At 40.7% G+C, this 21853-nt stretch overlaps 1 protein-coding gene across 1 annotated transcript in view; it reads left to right on the forward strand.

Moving 5' to 3' along the window:
* The window catches only part of LOC135341727 (nucleoporin SEH1-like), a 32537-nt gene that overhangs the window by 810 nt on the left and 9874 nt on the right, over positions 1 to 21853 (forward strand). The window contains exons 2-7 of the mRNA XM_064538390.1: positions 6531 to 6581; positions 6638 to 6743; positions 7105 to 7151; positions 7204 to 7284; positions 7336 to 7413; positions 15490 to 15542. Of these exons, the coding sequence (XP_064394460.1) occupies positions 6531 to 6581; positions 6638 to 6743; positions 7105 to 7151; positions 7204 to 7284; positions 7336 to 7413; positions 15490 to 15542 (416 nt within the window). The remainder of the gene's footprint in view (positions 1 to 6530; positions 6582 to 6637; positions 6744 to 7104; positions 7152 to 7203; positions 7285 to 7335; positions 7414 to 15489; positions 15543 to 21853) is intronic.

Below are 21853 nucleotides of genomic sequence, written 5' to 3' on the forward strand. Positions count from 1 at the left end.
GTACTAGATGTCTAACTATTATGAAAAAGTTTATTTCTGCGACTGCCTGCACTAAATCTTGTATTACAGGCTATTTAAGGTTACGGTATACTGTTCCACCCACGCTCAAATTTGCGTGGGTGTTCAATGCAGTACACTAGTAAAATGGCTCTCATCTGGCAATGGTCACTTGGTGTCAATTCTAAGCACCAGGAAACCCCTCCTTACCGTATAGTCTGCTGTTTCTTATTATACAAATAAAGGGGCAGGGTGACTCGAAGAGTTTTTCCCAAGAGAGTAAGTTGAAACAAAGTTACGGCCATTTCTAGCTGTTTTTGTAGGCTAATATGGCGACTGTAGAGTAGTAACAAGGATATATTTTTTGCTGTAAGGTCTCTATGAACAAGATCTCTTCGAGTCGCCCTCCAGTAAGTCTTTAGGCATCAAATAGTGGTCAGAAAGACAACCTGGAAGCTATGCAGTCAACAAAACTTGACGCTAAATTTTCAGTTTTTTCTAGCTGACCTCAGACCTTTTCATTGATAATCATTGCTAGTTACAAAAATAATGTAGTGATGAGAAATAAAGAAAATAAATATCTTATGAATTATTCATGAGCAATTAGTATACCGTAACCTTATAAGAGTTCTGAGGTCTTTCTTGAATTCCAAAACAACTAGACAATAGCATCCCAAAGAGTTAATTATTTCTTTATGTAGCACCCTTGAGCCATGCGGTTGTCAGCCACTTGAGATTAAACAATATTCATACTCTGTCTCAAACCAGTGGAACGAAACTGCTACATGTACTGCTACACAACCCAGAGCGTAGCGTTGGTTGGACTCCGCCCAACTACACGTACCCGTGTTGCTGGAAAATCACATTACTTTTTGTGGCGCTGTATGGGTATGCAAAATTTATTAGCGCTAACTCGACATTAGAAAGAACGCCTGGTCAGGTTCCAATATAAAATTCGTGTATAATGTTCCTCAAATTTCGTCGACCGATAATTACAGTATAGTACAGGATGTTCACTCCTGTAATAAGTCATGAATACATAATCACGTGAACCTACCATAATGAATGATACCGTGTATAGTAGTGGGTTAGTTTATTTCCGGGGTTCAAAACATTGGTTACGGTCAACCGTTTGCTCATTATTCATGAGCTAGATCTAGTGATATTTTCCAGCTAGAATGAGCTGGAAGTCCAGCTGTAACGCAGTAGTCATTTCATGGCTTGAATAGACATTTTTACTATAAAGCTTAGGTACAGTCTACTGTAGCTTCACTATATGCAGGGCGGGTCGAAGAGATATTTCGAAAAAAGGTTACTGAAAGCTCGCAAGAGGCTGTTTTCCTTGGCTCTGGCCGCCATTTTAAGTGGAGTTAGTTATAGTTGTGACACATGTCTACATATTATTATTTTGTGAGAGTTTGTTGGCCTGGAAAGAAAAAACGCTTCGACCCGCCTTCCAGAACGGTAAGAAGCATCATATAAGAGCAAAAACACAGAGCTAGAAGTGTTTTTGGAAGTTTAAAATGACTGCTAGTTTTGTTATGTTTCTAGTAACTTGATGATCGCTCAGGGATTCCACTGGAAAATGTTTTGAAGACTGATACTTGTCATACAGGATGATACGTATAGTACACCAATATAATTATTTATCATGTGTGTGCTGCAAATTTTTATTATGGCATTTATAGTTTCACAAAAATAGTTATAATAAAATTATGTATATTCATGAGCAAACTGTTTACCGCAACCTTAAGAATCATTTTTAAGTCAGTTTGTGGGTGCGTGGTGCACTGCAGGGTCAAATCTTTGTGCGGTATTCTGCCACTAATAATCATATTCACTGCTGCTTTGGTCGTGTTGGTCATGTACATGTACCGTATAGCATTCGTGGTTGAGCACTCTCTAGTAGGCCTTGACCAATATTATTGTGCTAGTTGGTGCGGTGGAGCATTGAGCATTGTGCCAGCCTATACAATATGCCAGCCTATAATAATAGGCAAAAATATTTTCGCGTGTATTAATTTCTGCTATTTCTGCGAATGAGAGTAAAATCGCAAAAATTAGTACTCGCAAATAATTGGCCGCCCTCTTGTTTAATGTGTCCAGATCGACATTTCACAAATATTATACCGTACTTAACCGTCGAACCGCCCATATCAAATAACTGCCCACCCCCTACTTTTGCCTGAAAGTCCTGTAGAGGCCCAGGGAGGTACGACATCCGCGTGTCTTTAACACACACATTCCGAACTTTGACCTAAGGAATGTGTGTCAAAACGTTTCCTTTGACACACGGATGTCGTACCTCCTCTGGTAGAGGCCTATTTGCAATCGTAGACGCGCCCACTATTGCGCATGCCTATAATTGTGTAAAGGTCAACAGGATGCATGATTTTTATTTGAGATAGCTAGCTAGAGATAGAGCTAGACTAATAAGAGTAGATAGAGCTAGATTGCTAGCTCAGAAACAATGACTTTAACTATATAGTTGTACAAGTTTGTTGGATCTATTCTAGAACAGACATCAAGCGTTCAAGATTACACTGTTTCCCTCTGAACACCAGATTAGAACACATGGTCTACAGCCCTATTCCTCTTGTGGCAGAGTGTCTTCTTTCTCATCATTCTTGCATACATGTATCCTTTTAAGTCTGTTATCTGTATGTACATATGTACGTGTTGTTGATCTACTGACAGTGTTAATTGAGTTAGGTGGGCGCTTGCAAGGTTCAGTGCCACATAATCAAATATCCGCCCACCCCTTGTTTAGCCTATCAAAACATAATATTATGGGCGATTCGACGGTTAAGTATGGTACCAGCAAAATGTGCAAAACTGTAAAAACGCAAACAAATCTACGTGTGAAAATATGTCACCTTAAGGTATTATAATAGGCAATAATTATTTTTACCAAATTTTGGTAGAAAGTATGATTTTATAGAAGCACTGTAACCTCAATAGCATGAGTAATGCTAATACTGAGTATAATACGTATGGAAGGTGCTATAGTAGTACTACTAGATCAACTTTTTCTAAGATTTCTTTCACCAATAATATAGTTCCTTAGAAGATTATGTAAAAGCGTCTGTGATGTTGCAGTATAATGATTTTTATTGAGACTAACGGGTAATAATTAAGTACAATGCATGAGACTTGGAGACTAGACTAATAGGCAACATTTTGAGCATAATTTTAATTGGGCAAGTCTTCTTCTCTAGTCACTTCGTGGATACTATTTTCGTTGCGGCTTGCACTGCAGTTAAAGGTAGGTCACGTGGGTAAAATATTCGTGATCAGACTGCCAACCACGAAAACCGCAAGTATTTTGTCCCCCGGAAATTACCAGCTATACGGTATGTCCTGTATACATGTGTGAACGTGACTACCGTATAGCATGTATATTTTGAGGGTATAAAATGTTTGCGGTTTTTGCTGATCAAATATGTACCGCGAACATTTATACCCATGAATTAATATCGCATGCACGCATGTAGCCTCCTTCACAAGGCCTCAACAAGGAGGCCTGCTACTGACTGCTATATAGCGCATGCGCAAAATTATTGGACAATTTCCCCATAAAGTTTCCCATTAAACAGAAATTAAGAGAATACCGTTAGACTAGTGATCCCTTCTAGTGGTGGCTATCTCAAGAACCGTTCACTTTCAGCCAAAAATTCTTTTACCATGTAATAGTAGACAGTTTGAAATGTCTTTGTAAAAGAACAAGACGTGTAGCATAGAAAAGATTGAAAGTGATGATTTCAAAATGCTGCTGGGCGAGGCCAGATGAGACCCCAGATGTGATATCACAGTCAATTACCGTATTACTAGAATATTGTGCTGGTGAAAAACCTTTGCAAATGAGCCAAATCAACAGAAAATTTAACCCTTTGCGATCTAACTATTGCCTTCTGGCAAGGATCGTGTGTATATATATTTACTAGTTAAGTTTTGCTGATTTTATTGTTGCGAATTGATCGTCCATCGCAAACTTCGCAAATTAATGTTTGATGCTCGCAAAACATTCTAGTAATACGATAGTGCTTATTAAATTCCTTGCTGCTTTATAGGAAGGACTATTATATTGCAAAGCATGCAGAATAGCAAACCATTTAGTTGTAGACTGTTGAAGCTGACTGAAAATTTGTACCAGTGCACATCGTAATGTGCGTTGCTAGCTAGGATCACACAAAAAACAAAAACGGTTTAGCCTTTTGTTTAGAAAAACATTTGACCTATTTTTCAGCAAAATTTTCTGGTGATTAGCCTCGCTCCTGATAATGCACTGTGGTCATAATTATGACATACAGAAAGTTGTCCTCTGGAGAGAGGATAAATATACCAACTCATATTTACTGCCTCCTAATTGTTTATAGCACTCCTCATTAGTCCTTATTACTTCATTTAGCAGCAGCTTGCTCATTGAACAGCTGCGGATGATTTTCTAGTATCTAATGACTAGTTGTCCATGAGCCCTCAGACACTTGTAATACCCTCATCACATGCACAGTGCCTTTGAGCATCTAAACCCCATAGACACGTCTAATTAACTCACTTAGATATAGTGCACATGCACAAACCTTGCCCTAGAGGCTTGACTACAGTACAATTACTCGACAACGGGATAGTAGGTATACTAAGTAAATTGTAGGTATACAGTAGACTCTCGTTAATTCGGTCACCCTTGGGACATTGCAGCGGAATAGCATGGTGCACATGGTGTATTTCAGAAAATAGCCTCGGCTAAAAGAACGACCTTACCTCGAATCTAATGACGGTTCTGTCTCAAGATAATGAATCATTCTGCTCTCTATTTAAGTGTATGTTCCAAACCATACCCAAAACGTCATATCCGTCCGTTAAAATTACAACCTAGTTTGGAGCAGCCAGTACTGTCTAGTATACGGAATAGCGAGTAGCCGCATTTCAGGGTGAGTTTTATGCAGTAAACATCTAGCTAGCAATTCATGACAAACCAAATGGCCGATATATCGAGGTGGCCTTATTTCAGAGAGCCGGAATAGCGAGAGTCGATCTACTGTACTAACCGTTAGTATACCGTACAGCGAGAAAATTTCGCGTTTTTCGAGGGCAGACAGAAGACGTAAAAATTTAAACTGGGATAAACTCCCTCGCACCGGTATTTCACAGGCAAAGCTATTGGTGGGTGTGGTTTCCTGGCATTGAAACGTGATTATTAGAAAATGTCTGCTGAGGGCTCTGCATGGAGCCAAATAGTGAACATTTCCACTATATACGGTACTTCCTTTGAGGCACGTTTCCCATGTATTTCCCGTGTAGATCTGAGCATAGATTGAATAGGGAGAGGGATTGGAAACGGAAGTAGCGTCACGTGACATTTTACATTGAATTTGCAGCATGGCACCAGAGAGCCTTTGATGTCTTTTGTGAAGAGAGCTAGAGGTACAAAACACGCTATGAGATCTTTATGTACCTAGAATACTTCTAATAATAGCTAAGACTGTGCAACTCATCGGTGTACTCTGTCCCATAATGGTCTCAAGTGTCAGTTGGAAGTGCAAGTTTAGTACAAATGTAGTATAATCTAGCAGACAAGATTTTACCAACGTTAGATACACAGCCTCGATTAAACCCCGGCGTAACGCGGATAATTCGAGGTAACTTCCGTTTCTAATCCCTATTCAATCTATGATCTGAGCAACTTGTGTAAGGTCCTATTAGGACATGCAAAAGTCAATTTGTAGTTTCTCAGGCTATTATAGCAAGCAGATTGAAGCTTTTGATAAATTATTAAGGATAATGATTTCAATTGAAAACACACCCCCAACTTTCTCAATAAGCGGAAGTGCATAATTAGTCATATTTTTATATTCATGACCAGAAAACCATACAAATATCTTTCTTTTATTGCCTCTAATTTGAGGTCACGTGATATTTAAATTTTGTAAATCAGTAGCGCGAGGGCCTGAGAAACTACAAATTGACTTTGCATGGCCGTTAATAAAATAAAACAATTACAGCTGTAATGAGATTTTTGTGAGTGGTCATGACTACTGAAAGCACGTTGGTCACTCATCATAATGTTTTATGGAGGAATGTGCATGCACGGATAAAGAATAAAAGATATGCGGAAACTTACAGAGCTATCCTTGCTCTCCACACTCGGCTAGCCTAGTGACACTAGAAAGGAGAATGAGTCGAAGCAATAAATGAGCCATAAACCTGATTCCTCTGTCTTGATGCAGCATGCATAGCGTTTAGCTACTACAACCCATAAATATCAGGAGATATTACACACAAGAAATAAACGCACAAGAATACAACAGGTAGATAAAAGTGCTGACTCAGCGGGTTGGATGTGTTTGAATATATATATATATATATACTGTAGATCACATAGGGGCACGTGACCATGCGACCTCAGTTCTAACTAGAATTTGACTTGACTGCCACCATAATTATAATTATGTTTTTTCGTTCTTTCCAGCGAGACACTAGTCTCGCTGGAAAGAACGCATGTTAGTGTGCATCAAATTAAGCTTTTAATACAGGTTTTTGATCTTCATGAAGATGGTCAGTGGCAGTGCACAGCCACATGGAAGGTAGTAAATCACGTTCAACAATAATTATAAGTTAGTTGTGTAATCCCCTGCTACAGTGCCATTCAGGGTCAGTGTGGAAAGTGTCGTGGGCGCATCCTGAATTTGGCCAAGTGTTGGCCACGTGCTCCTTTGATCGCACTGTCGCTATCTGGGAAGAGCAAGGTTAGTACCGTATATGTTCTAATTTATCTGACAACAAAAAATAATTATTTTGGAAATTGTCCTGGTATAACGTATAATTCAAACATATTTTTATAGAGCATGTGAAGTGTCCGGAATGATTAGAACAAGCATGCTGCATGCGAGCTAGATAAGTTTAATAGAACAGTGTGCGACTGAATAGTTGCACTATAGTAACTCAACTTTTCATTAATAATTATTAAAGCACCAGAGTGTCCGTTGTGTTATAACAACGAAAACTGCCCAGAAGAGTGAAGTGCTCCGATAAAATAATTAGAAGATAATTATACGGGGTGCAGCTGGCTCCTAGGAACAAGCTCTCAACTTTCAATATATTTTACAGTTACAGAGAAAAAATCTCCACTAGCGACCTCATCTGACACTCATTGGGTAAGTAGCTCTGTTTTCAACTTGATTCATGTATAGTTATTAATTCGTATAGGTTAAGCGGGCCAGCTTGGTGGACAGCAGAACTGAGGTCAATGATGTGAAATTTGCTCCCAGAAATTTAGGACTTCAACTGGTGAGAAATGCTGAGTTAATCTGTGTCTGAATGCTATTGTTGAAATATCAGGCTACATGCTCTACTGATGGGCAACTACGCATATATGAAGCTCCTGATGTCATGAACCTCAGCCAGTGGTCGTTAATGGTAATGTCATCTACACGGTGTTTTTCACTAGTACATGCATGTATACTTGTATGTATTACTTTCAGATTTAGTTTGAGAGCGTACACAGAGCGTACCCGCATGTTGTCAGTGTTCAGTGTAGCAGAGTGCTTTGAGCGGAATATTGCACATGTACGTTTTGACTTTAAAAAAGGTTGTCACACTTTTCTTCTGCTATTATTGTGCATGTTTCCTATTCTGATACACTGGAGCATAATAGAAGGCAAGCACACGCTGTTTCAGCCGCCTTTTCTAGGGAGAGTCCGTCTGAGCACATTAGTCCAGAGGTCATTGCACAATGGATGTTAATTGTCATTACGTCAGTATCAAATCAGAACGCATGCAAAAGGTCAACAGCTATGAATTTTTGTTTGGCTTGCCTCCAAGAATGTTGCTAAAAGAATAAACGAGTGTTGCAAGCGTGTGCTTGATAGTGCATACTGATCGTCTTAAATGGCCTGTAGCTGAACAGTAGCCTCGAGACCAGTCGTTCGTTATCTGAAAGAACGCCTGGTCAAGTTCTAATGTGCAACTTGTCTAGCTGAGTCAGCGTTTTATAGCATCATAATGATATTCATGGGTAATACACCTTGGGCGGACCTTGTGCGGGCAATTACCGGTCCAAGAAATTCCTGGACCATAGAACGAGTGCTACATTAGAACTTGACCAGGCGTTCTTTCAGATAACGAACGGAGTTGAGTGATCGCTAGTTGAGTCTTCGATAGTTGACGACCTTTGACCTATGAGATGGGTGTGGTTTGTTGGTAACCGCAGCTAGCTACCTAGTCTAGCTAGCGAGACCATGTACCATAATGAGAAGCAGCTTGCAAGATCAAGAATAGCTAGCTGGCTAGCCACTGAAGTGAAGTAAGAAGAGTTTAACTATAGTGAACCTGTAGATCTATCTCACCTGGTATTCATTGTGCAACCTGTACACATCGTCATCAGTCAAATCACTCGCTCTTTTGTTTATTGAATAGTTATTGAGTTGCACTCACGTACATTGTCATGAGTACTTCTTTGATTAATATTCTTCTTTGAGTAATATTCGTTCACTAACTTCACAAAACTGAACATGAAATAAACAATAGTATTTAATATGCCCAGGCCATAATTTATGGCCTGTATTTCTGTACAACTTGTCTTGTAGCCTATATCTATATACTGTCATTGTAAAGCTTGGATCTTGCCACTTGCTGCATGTACGTACATGTACTTGCCTGCTGTACCTTAGGCCTTTAGTGCATCAAACCACACCCATAGCCATAGGCATAGGTCAAAGGTCGTCAACTATCGAACACTCAACTAGCGAAGGCTCAACTAGCGATCACTCAACTAGCGAAGCTCAACTAGCGATCACTCAACTAGCGAAGGCTCAACTAGCGAAGCTCAACTGCAGAACACCAAGTTGAGAACACAACTGCTGAGTGACCTTCAGGGCCACCGTAGATGATCTTTTTCAGCGACTTCTGGCCCTGCTCAATGGATTTGAGCCCTGCCCTTCCCAAAATCCTGGCTACGCCACTGAAATAGCTAGCTTCTTTAGCAGCTTTTTCTGGCCAACAAAAAGCTTGCGCTTTAGTGCAAGGCTAACTCATAAGTTGAATAGAAAGTTTGTGCGAACAGATGATGCTATGAAAGATTCTGAAGAGACTGCTACAGCCTTCAATGTGAGTTAAACTAGCCATAACTTGAGAAAGAAGCTTTAGTTTGCTAATCCACGAATCAGTTACAGCTGGAAAAGACACACACACACACACAGTCAGCTTTACCGTAGACTCGCAAGCCACTCCCTTTTCTCTGATTGGACGGGGGCGGGAGAAAAGGGACAGGGACTGGTGACTCTGGGCTACAGCTTGTGTAAATCAGGAATGCTATTAAATGTCACGTGCAAATTATCCAGATGCGTCAAAAGCTAAAGACACATGCACAGAAGACAAGTACCGTATTCACCCGAATTACCGGGACACTCTATTCTAAGGGACACTTCGGACTTACGTAAGTTTTTTCATTCTATATTAAGGAACAACAGGAAATGTAAATATTTTTACACGTCCCGATCTAATTAGAACGAAAAGAGCATGTTAGCTCGATAGAGACTCAAAACTCTTAGAAACTCTCTGGATTCTACTTTCTGGCACCGTAATATGTCACTGACGGTTGAAGACACCTTTGTAGACATGGAACCCGCGTACACAGCTTCTAAACTGCACGAAAGACATTTTAGCTGCAGAGCTAGCTGGAATCGAGGCCGTGTACATACCTTAAATGGGGAAATATTCGTTCTAATTACTACGGGACACCCTAATACAAGGGACACTTCGACTTTAACGTAATTTTCTCTCAAGACTCGAACCTGGTAGACCAGATTGTTGTACAACTCGGAGATGAAGATCTTGCTCTATTCCAAGGGACACTGCAAGCCGTAATTATTTTTTTGTGTCCCGGTAATTCGGGTGAATACGGTATACAGCTCTATCTAGCCAGCCTTTTGATATTATAGATCCTTGTACCAGTGTCTGTTGTGCCACAACTTGTGGAATCCTTAGCATGGAACAGCTGATGAACGTAGAAATCTTGGCAGTCCTTCTTTGAACCGAGGAGTGGCAGCGATTTAAGACAGCTTGTACAAGTCTGACTACTCTCAATTCAACTGCTGCCCTCTGCCATTATCTGTCTTGTATTGTACAGGTTATTAAAAGCTTTAGGCAACCAATAACACACTGACTTTCGGCTGCCAGTTCTCATCACGTAAAACTAAAACACAGCTAATCTCTGCTGGTGTCTTAGATGACTATATCCTAGCTGAATGCCTGATGTCGTTATTACTCCATCATCTTCTCTTTTCTAGCACTAGCATCCATTCTCAAACCATGCTGAAACTGTAGCTAAGAAGCCCGCGATCACTTTTGCAGGCTACGCAATTCTACTTAACCTTACGCAATTTTTGGATCACGTGGAAAAGTCAATGAATAATCTCTACCCAAATTCTGGTAGAGACAGAAGCTATAGCCCAGAGTCACCAGTCCCTTTTCTCCCGCCCCCGTCCAATCAGAGAAAAGGGAGTGGCTTGCGAGTGTAGCTTTACCGTATCCCTCGTGCGGCTACGCCAAAGATTGCCTAGTCCAGTCAACCTATAGCCTCGAATCCAGGCCCATTTAATCATAGGCTTGGTCCATACACGCCCACTACTATGTATTATGCTTTATAGCTAGCTGTGGCCCTCTATGGTGTTGTCGAGAAGGCTTGCACACTAGTCTGAAACCAGAAGAGGCTCTCATCTACCTCTATGATGATTTGATGGTCGTGATGTTTTGAACTTGGTTTCTGTTACAAATGGGAGCTTATTCTGGCTTCAGACAAGCCTTCTCGACAACACCATAGAGGGCCACAGCTAGCCAGCAAGTTTTCTCGACAACGCAATAGAGAGCATAAGCCACAGCTTCACAGAAGTTAATACGGAAAGAAACTAGTAAACAAACTAGTTTAGGATTTAATTTTACAAAAGTTTACTAAACTCACCCAGATTCTGGGTGACTCAGTTCGCGCATGTGCACTATCACCCATGCAATAGAGACCACTCAATGTAGTTAAGGCAGGCTACAGCAGTATTTTAAACTAAAAATGAGAAAGGTATATCCTAGTGATAGTTCATTGTAAATTAATGAAACTTGAAAGCAATGTAGCCATACACACACACTACCTGCTGAACAGGTTTGGAGGTCACACGACATTTGGGGGTGGAGTTACAGCTCTTTAAACTTGTTTTCAAAAAGCGGAAAGCTTACAAGTGCAGCCACACCCCCCAAAATTTTTTCTCAAAAAGGTATCAATTTTACCTTTCTTGTGGTTGGTGGATATAAAGTCTACTACTTTTAGTTTAGCAGATATTCCTAATACGCATATTAATAAGGAGGGCATTAAATAGAAATGATATTCAATTCCTGATTTCATCAACGAAACCCCAGTCAGCACCAGGAACATCACCATGAGTTCTTTCAGAAAAATATAATTGGGGGTGTGGCTGCACTTGTAAGCTTTCCGCTTTTTGAAAACAAGTTTAAACAGCTGTAACTCCACCCCCAAATGTCATGTGACCTCCAAACCTGTTCCGCAGGTAGTGTTTGTGTATGGCCACATTGCTTCCAAGTTTCATCAATAATTTATAACCAACTATCACAAGGATATATCATTTTCAAAATTTTAGTGCTGCCTTAACTACATTGAGCAGGCCGTATTTTAATCGGCCTGGTCTCGAGGCTAGTCAACGTATAGCTCCTTAACCCTTTACTGGTCAAATATTACAACAACAAAGGAGCATGCTATCAACTTGTCAATATTGTTGATATTGGAGAGTGTCATGAATGCGATTATCCTGCTGACTTGAAACTGGATTGGCTCTAAAGCACTATTGACATTGTACTCCTTTTTTTCTTGTGATCTTATACCACACGCCTCCTCCCGCTCGGACGACGAATTCAATACTTCCATCAAGGTCACCACCCCTCTGATAAACCTAAAGGGTAGTAAAACCACCTACAAAGCCTTTGCCGACCAGATAACTTCCAAACGCGACATCCAACGTGAGCACATGACAGAAGCTGCATCCACCCTACAAGAGGAAGTAACCCCTGAGCTCTCTAAAGCTATGGACCTCGCAAGCCAACCAGGTACCTTGAGCTCACTGCCAATCAAGGAACATGGCTTAATTCTGTCTCCACAAAGGTGCCTTTGTTGATGCCATGGCCCTACGCTACGACTGAATACCCATCCAGACCCCCACACATTGTGCCTGTGGCGCCGTGTTTGTTGTGGATCATATACTCTCTTGCCCACGCAATGGGTTTCCTTCCCTGCGTTACAATGAAATAAGAGTTTTAACAGCAAGTCTTCTTAACTGAAGTATGCAATTATGTGCAAATTGAACCAGAGCTTCAGGAGATCACCACAGAGACCATGTCCGGGAAAAGCGCAAATACCACCATAGCAACACCCAACAATTATCTGCCCAGTTTGCTAAAACAAATCAGTTTCAGTCTTCTTTTTTCTTAGATACAACCTCAGCCTGGAATAACCTGAATTTTAATGTGGATGGGATTTTGCTACAAACTTTTAAGTAATCTCTCTAACGTACTCTTTCGTGTGTACTGTTCTCTGTCTGTATAAATATTATAGTATCAGGTCTCAGATTAGTATTAGATTACATTTTACAGCTATTTTTTGTTGACCTCTACACAAATTTGTTAATATATAAAATAAAAAAGCAAGGCATAATTGACTGGTTAGTGTGTCTGTGCGTAACCATTGACCCACGCCCATCTTCTAAGCCAAGTCTTCATTGGGGGCGGCGATCAAATCAAACTAAGTTGGTGGGTGACCACAAATTCAAATTAAAGTGATGACCCTTTTCCCCACGGTTGCGAACGACCTGTAATGGGTTAACTAGCGGCAGTATAACCACAGCTAGGTAGCTGTAAATTAATGCGTCCAACTGCTTGTTGTTCTTCATTTTGTCAATCCTTGATCTGATCAGAGATGAAGGAAAGAGGATTGGAAACGGATGAACATTAATTCACTCTTCCCTGTGGTTCAATCGATGCATAGCACTAAGGTTGTAAGGGGCGTGGTTTGCGAGGTAGCCAAAAAAACATTTCTACACACTGTGGAGAATGAACCACTCGCAAATGTGCTTATCTAGCGCGACTCACTTCTATTTAATGATCTGTACCTATTTTTAGAAGTTATAACCAGGACACTTACAGCAATCAAAGACACACTTTGAAGCGTATAACTTTACTTTCATGTCGGTCAGTCATTAGCTCTGACTACACTAGCCGCACTTTCTGAGGCCTTGTGCAAGAGGCCGTGACTACATGTGGCCCACAGAATAGGCGTACTATAAATTGCTTAGGATATGATATCTCAAAGAAACACAACTTTCTTATTTCGAGCGCGTTACCTTGCAAAAAATTGCGAAATGCAGATAGTTTTCGAGGCCTCTTTGTAGAATTAATGTTAAATGGTCACATGCACCACTTTCGTTTCCAATCCCTCTCTTCCTTTATCTATGATCTGATTCCGACCTGGCCAAAAAAGTCAGACTAAAGTGCTCAGACAGACTCTCCCAGGGCGGCTGACTAACGCTGTTCAAAACGGGTTGCTGGTTGTCAACATTTTCTACGCATCCTTTTGGTTGACAAAGCAACCGCATGTTGCATATGCGCAGAGTAAATGTATTATCCCCTAGATTACTGATGATTATCACTCGTCCGTGCCTAGTAATTGTCACTCATGCAGTTACTGGCACAGACTCGTGATAATCTTCAGTATCCATAGCCAATTAATATTATGCACTCTGTTCATTGAGAAAATTGGTGGTGTGTTTTCTTATTGCCTCATTCCGCTTGCTTTAATTAGGAATAGTAGCCTAAGATCTACACATTTAAATTAAGCCCACCCCACCTGTAGCTGCTTTGCAGCATGTTTAGGGTGGGCGTAATCTCGGTAGAATACGGTATTTGTTACTATCAGACATATAATTATACCCAGTTTATATCAGAAGAGGTCGGACATCACTTGAATTTTCACTAACTAATGACATTTCAGGTCAAATTATAGCCTCCCCTGAAGAGAAGGCCTGCTACTGACTGCTTACGCATGCACAACATTATTGGATTTTTTTCCCATAAAATGTCCTATAATACTGAATATATCACGAAAATATTCTGACAAAGTATTGAAAGTCATACACAGAGCTACAGTAGAGTCTCGGCTATTCCGGCTCTCTGAAGTACGGCCACCTCGATATACGGCTTGGCACGGAATGCTAGCTATAAATATTATGTTTACTGCACAAAACTCACCCTGAAGTACGGCCACTCGCTATTCCGTTTACCGGCCAGTGCTGGCTGTCCCAAACAAGGTTTTCAATGTAATTTTGTACGTGTATTACGGATGTGGTTTAGCAAATAAAATTGGATTACACTTAAATAGAGAACAGAATGATTCATTATCCTTCATTATCCTCGAGACACACAGCAAAAACGACGAAACGCAATTTGGCCTGTAATGTCATTAAAAGGTTATTATTATTGAATTAAAGTTCAAGTGTTGTCCAACCTCTGAGCTTACATTATAGTTCACTGCAACTAGCTAGTCAGTTTCACTTAGACAACAAGGTAATGATGATTCAACACGAGGGGATGATCACCAGATACAAATTTGAATATTGTGACAGGCTGGGTTAATTTGCAATCCTACACGAAAATTACTACACGAAAATTATACTATAACGTAAAGGATTATGCAACGAAATGCTTTTAGAGGCCATTAGAAAATGTTGCACTACATGTGTGTACGGTAATTATGTATTCGAGATAGCGTGTAAGTTATAAATATGTTTTTGATTTATACGTACATCAGGGGCGGTAGTTCGTTGGGTTCGTACCAACTACCCTTTCAGCTAGTATTGACCATTACTAGCTACCTAGCTAACTGTACTGTTGTGACAAAGTCGTACAAAGTTTTCTCTGCATAATAAAAGGGTGGGGCTGGTCTCTCTACATAACAAAAGGGTGGGGCTTGTTCTCCCTGCATAACAAGAGGGTGGGGCTGGCTACTGGCTGCATTGATTTACACCTGGTTAAGTGATAATATTATTATAACTAGCCATGAATCCTTGACTCCTGGTTTAAGAAGAGGAATGTTTCAGGTAAGAGAGTGCATGACACTGCATATTGAACGACACTGCATTTATAAATCAATTATTAAATTTTATTGAATTCGAAGGGAAAACGTGGTTAATTAGTGGGCGTGCCGCTTTAAAAGTGGGCGTAGTCAAAAATTCGGCACTGCGCCGGGTGAACTTCTTGTCCGCGCGGACAAGATTGTACTTCCAAGTTCCAGGCCATGATTATTATATGTAATGCACACTGATTTCGTGCCCATTATTGTTCCGAAACTCTTCAACATTTTCCATGAAACTAGTGCACAATTCCCAACCCATTGAATATGCATGATCTTTTTCTGGTGCGTCAGTACCTGTTTTTATTATTCAGTTTGCTCTGAGCTGTAAACCCGGAACCAGCTGCCTATCATGGAATCCTTCTAGGTACACATGACTGTTGTTTGTTATTATGCGTAATTATGCCCTTAACATTCACACATATTTAAATATCCTTGTCATGCAGTATGTACCTCTCTGACACACCCCAACATTATTGAATCAAAGTGAAGAATATTACTCTAGTGTCCCTATTTGTTGCAAGTGATTTCATGAGCCAAGGTGGTGCTTGCTTGCTTAGCTGCTGAAACTAGTTAGAATAATATCAAGGGCATACGTATAAAAGAAAAGCGGGCATGTAACTCCACTATCAGTACACGTAGCTAGCATAGTTCAAATGTGGGCGGAGAATGTGTGCATTTGCATGGAGTGCTAAAAATAGAAATTTCTAGTTTTAGCATTTAATGGACGTTTATCCGCCCACGCTTGAAATCTGCTCATTTGGAGTTGCATGCCCTCTCTTATTTTGATAATAATATAATATTAAATTATTTTATATCTTTTAGCAGCAACAAATACGGTGGACAAGGTAAGAGTAGCTTTTTAGGCGCTCAAAAGATAGTACCGGTATATACACACCTTCACCTTCACAAGGCCTCAGCAAGGACGCCTGGTACTGACTGCTTGCGCATGCGCAAAATAATTTTCACGTAGAAAATTTACCAGATATATATACAGACAAAGAATAAAAACTCTTAAAGTCATACACAGCTAGAGACAGAGCTCTACGTTTGGTTGCAGCAGCTACTTTCTTCAATCCACTTCTGTACATTGGGACGTCATTGGTTTACTAAGCATATACGAAACTAGGGAATAGGTGGCGCATGTGCCGATACCAGGCTCATCTTCAGTGCGGCCTGTAATCGAGGCTATGGTGCCACAAGCTGTTTATTGGCCCTGTAGTAGATTGTGGTCAAGGGCCGCGAGATCATTATCTATCTAGCTGATTGTGGCACAAATTGCCGTGTAATAACTACTTTGTTGCCTTGAAACCATTTTCTGCATATAGACCAGCGTAGATATGATAACAATAATTATTTGGTAGTTTTATTGTTCTGTTTTGGGTGGCTGGAATTACAATAGTAAATTAGCAACAGTATGTATGACAATCCGTTAGGTTTGTCTGTTTGTCTGTTTGTAATTTCTGGGTCTACTTACCTGGATGTCATACCACTGCGTTTATAGCATGGATAGCCTTCACACAGTAAGTTAAACCATAGATAGTAGAGGAAGGGATTGGAAACACAGGCAATTAGCACTATTTCACACGGACCGTCCTTGCTACAACCTCAATTATAGCCGCGACCATGGATGCAACTTGAAGTGCTGAGCTTGCAATAAACTTTGTGTGCACTAATGGCAGTTTATGCTAAGCTAAAAGCTTAAAGCAAGCTTATGATCATGCATAGACAACAATGAACAATCAATATAAGGTATAAGCATGGTCTAACATAATTATACACGAATTATCATTGTTCTTCCAGTGATTTCTCGGTCCAAGTTCTTGCCACGCATCGACACTGCAGTGACAAAATCAGAGCATGAATAGTGATTTTCAAAATCTAATGGATTGGAAGCAATAATATGGACATTGATCTTTAATATTGCTCAGTCTCGAATATAAACTCAGCTTAGTTATGGAGATGCTACCCCGCAAAGATGGCTAGTGGAAATCAACAAATCGGTCAATAACTCAAGAAGTATGACATCCCCACTTCCAATATATAGCTGAAGCAATAAAATAACATCATGTACTAGATCTACTACTGTAACCATTCATTTACAATAGATGCAATTCATATGTCAGTTCTTACCCCACAAATAAAAAGAAGAAGCTAAGTGTTGTAAAATCTTCAAATTTTGTGTGCTACCAAGAGTGAACATGACTTCTAGCTAGTAATAATGTTTCATTTTGTACCTAGCCATGCCTCAAGACAAATTTTAGGGCTATTTATACATTTACTTACCTAGTATCCTCTCATTTGCTTCTTTTCAAAAGCTTCTCTTGACCTCAAAACCAGTAAAATCACACCTCAAGGTGTCATAGGTTGCGACGCGCACGGTCCCAGATGCCTTACGTTGCAAGCATAAGCTCACGTGATCCCGTTTCCAATCCCCTTCCTCTACTATCTATGGTTAAACAATGGTAGATTTCGATGTTAGAGCTTTGTTGTCGAATAAAAAAAACTGGGAAGCTTGAACTTGCACATTGGCAGCTAGCTAGCGCGGCGAGGCACCCTCCGTAGTTACCCGAGGCGCGCATGGGCAGCCACGGGTATAGTAGTCGTTTGGTTTGTCTGTTTGTAATTTTTGGCTGCCACCACAGCACTGGCGCTTATAGCCTTCACACAATAACTAATAATGGTAGATTCCGATGATAGGGCTTTGTTGTCGAATAAAAGCGAGCAAAAACTAAGAAGCTTGAAGTTGCACGTTGGCAGCTAAAGTCTACGTACTTTGATACTTTAACTGAAATTCATATACCTTGTTAAAAAGCGCTTCTATCTATATGCTGTAGAGCTGGTAAGCTCCAACCAGCTAAAAGTTAGCATTTTCCATGTAGAAGTCCGAGGCACACTTGTCCACCACATAAAGCATAAATGAAGCCATAATTGGCCACATAACTTCCGGGGTCAAAATCAACACAAATAGACTTTAGCTAGCTAGCTACACGCGGCCTTTATTCGAGGTACGTATTTACAGCTGAAGTGATCCCGTACCAAAAACAGTGAAAAAGGGTCACTACAATAAAGCTAAAATTGTGACTTGGACTCCGGGATCCTACTTCAAGAGTCATACTTCTCTGAGACTCTAGGCTTCTTTGCTGTGATCCTAGACTAGGACCTAGTCCACGTGCATGCCCTGTTCTCAAATGTTTCAGTATTGCTCCTGAGTTGCTGTGCTAGACAGTCAATAGATCATACATCACTAATGCACCGTATTATATCACTCTTCTAGTTTCTTTATAATCATGTCACCAGCCGAGGGTTTGCACTTTAGTGCTCTAGTTACAGCTGAAGTGATCCCGTACCAAAAACAGTGGAAAAGGATCACTACAATAGAAAGTCTGAATTGTGACTTGGGATCCTACTCCATCCAGGAGTCATACTTCTCTGAGACTCCAGGCTTCTTTGCTGTGATCCGTGATCCTAGACTAGGACCACTAAAACTCCGTTCTCAATGTTTCAGCATGCCTCCAGTCTGGTTTAGTTGCTGTGATAGACACCTCAGTCATACATCACTACATGCACTGCATTTTATCACTCTTCTGGTTTCTTTATAGTCATGTCACCAGCCGAGGGTTTGCACTTCAGTGCTCTAGTGCTTGCTGTTGTCATTGTTCATCCATAAATAGAAGGTAGCACCTGGTTTGGGAAATCGCAGGATCCACAAGGTGAACGTGGGTGATATGTAGCCCACAATCGTGACGTAAGGTATTCTCAGACTATTGTACTGAGACACACTGGTACCAAGCTACTGTAAGTCTAGTCAGGGAACCAGCGTGGCCAGCTCTGGTGACAGCTAGTAGCTAGCTACCAGTGGCGTAGCTAGGATTTTGGGAAGGGAGGGTTCAAATCGGTTGAGCAGAGCCAGAGTATGCAAGCAAACGCTGAATAACATGACATTTTACCAGGTCATCACTTTTCCTCAGCAATCAACATGTGCATTACATGGCCCTGCCTACATTTCCATTGAATGACATCATTAGAATATATTGACAGATCACAGTGATTCAAGCTAAGTTGGAGTTAATGGATCACAAAGGGGGGGGATCTATCCTCGTCAGCCCCCTCTGCCTATGCCACTGGCTACCTAGCTGCTAGATATGATAATGATGACTAAGCTCTTTCAAGATTGTATGGTATAGAATCTAAACACACGTCTAGACTAAGTCTATTTGTGTTGAGGTTGACTTTTAGCTGGTTGAAGCTTAGCTCTACAGCACATAATTATAGATAGAAGTGCTTTTAACAAGGAATTCATATGAAGTGTATGACCACATTATGAAGCATTTTCTATGTACAGTCAGAGATACAAAAGAAAGGGGATTGGAAACGACCGCCCACGCCCTATGTAAAAGGACTGACATCCGGTGAAGCACTCCGAATTATTGCGCTCACAAATAATTACATGGAGGACTGCGCTACGGTTTTGTATCCCTGGTTTCTAGCTCTCCTATCCACTAGAGATCACTCAGGGCCTGGGAGATACTTGAGAGAAGTAAGCTTATACCACTGACAAGCTCTAAGTCCGTTGTCTTTACTCTGTTTCCAATTTTTTTGAGTTTAGCTTGAATTACTCTATGTCAACTTTTCTCTGTCCCTCCTATGAAGTCAAAACAGCAAAGGACATTGCTTGACTTGGTTATTATGTATCTAAGTGCTACATAGAATGGCTTCATGCTATAAATAAGCTGTACTGTTCATAAACGTTTGCAGTATAGTCCTTCAAACTGCTTTAGTATACTTTTAGACACACCACGGGCCTGTCCCTCCTACGACTTCATAGTAAAGGCTATTTCTTCTTGCATAGCATTTATTTGTCTAGTAATAGTGGCTGCGTGGCTTAGTCGACTTTTTAGAGCTAAATTCTCTTTACTTTTTAGAAAAATCAACATTAAAAATGATCAATTTCACTGTTTCTATGTACAGCACATTGTAGAGCAGTCAAGACATGCATGCTGACTATAAATATAATCCTTTGTAGTTTTAGCCACGCCCTATAACGCGGAATGCTTCACGCAAAAATTTCGTAAAAATTTCGTTTCCAATCCCCTTTCTTTTGTATCTCTGGTACAGTAGAACCTCGCTAATCCGGACCCCTTTAATCCGAAACCTCGCAAATCCAGACAAACCGGCAAACTGAAAAAGAGGAGGAGCTGTCAGTAGAATAGAGTACTGCGCATGCGCAATGTAAATTGCTTAGCTGAATCAGCAATAATTTTATTGATAAACTGCTCAAGCCACTGCAAAGAAAACGAAGAGAGAGCTCACTGTATTGGGGTTCTACTGTACAGGGTTTTGCAGAATCTTTGCAACAGCGCTGTCACACTTTGGTTCAGATGAGTAGCCTCAATCCTCAATACTATTATGTAATGGACACTTAGGTGAGCATCATTATGCCTCGGTGCGCATGCGTAAGCGAGGTATACAGTTTGTGTGTCTGTGTGTGTGTAGACTGTTACAGCTGCTCAAGGATCAATGAAGTGCAAGTAAGAGTTTCAGTAGCGTAGGCAGAGGGGGCTGACGAGGCTAGAGCCCCCCCCCTTTTTGTACTCCTTGAATCACATGCAGTGATCTGTCGATCTATTCTGCACTAGAATGTTGTCATGCAATTGAAATGTGGGCAGGCCATCTGATGCCCATGCTTACTGCTGAGGAAAAGTGATGACAGAAGATTCTCATTGCCTATGCTCAACTGATTTGAGCCCTGCCCTTCCCAAAATCCTGGCTACGCCACTGAGTTTCTGTAGGCTTCTAGTCATGTTTTCTTGGATTTGTATTCGTGGATTTGCAAAATAAAGTTTCGTTCTCGAGTTATGCCTCTAGAGTTGTTCTTACTTGGAATGCCTTTTCAGAAGAGTCTGTAGCAAAACTTGTTCACCGAGTGTTGCTACTCTACTTATTAGTTAGCTCTGCACTAGAATGCTAGCTATTGGTAGCTGTAAGAGTGAGAAGAGGCTCTGCTGACTTGCAGCCATTAATTTTAGACTTGAACTTTTGGCATCGATGTTTTTAACAACAATCATTGTCGATCATTATCCACTCTTTGAGAGTTCCTGTGATTCTGGATTCTGCATGCAGCAAAATTTAAAATGTTCGTCATGATAACTATAAGCAATGTGTGTATAAAAGCTAGCTAGTAGCTTTATGTTATATAGCTTGGCACCTACACCGAGGCATCAGCACCCACGGTGCTTTCATTGTACGGTACCATGTATTTGTGTAATGAATGAAAGCACCGCGGGTGCTGACGCCGGGGTGCCAATACTAAATAACCTAGCTTTTATACACACATTGATCATGATCAACATTTCTGCATGCAGAATCCAGAATCATAGAGAAACTCAAAGAGTGGGTAATGATCGACGATGATTGTTGTTAAAACGATCGATGCCAAAAGTTCAAGTCTAAAATTAATGGCTACAAGTCTACCGAGCCTTGCGACTCTCTTCTCACTCTTGCAGCTAGCGTTTTAGTGCAGAGCTAACTACTAAGTAGAGTAGCAACACTCGGTGAACAAGTTTTGCAGCTCTGCAGCTACCAATAGCTAGCGTTCTAGTGCAGAGGTAACTGCTAAGTAGGACTCGGTGAACAAGTTTTGCTACGGACTCTTCTGAGAAGGCTGTAATATGGCAT

Source organism: Halichondria panicea, chromosome 9, assembly GCF_963675165.1.
Source record: "Halichondria panicea chromosome 9, odHalPani1.1, whole genome shotgun sequence".
Classification (NCBI taxonomy): Eukaryota; Metazoa; Porifera; class Demospongiae; order Suberitida; family Halichondriidae; genus Halichondria; species Halichondria panicea.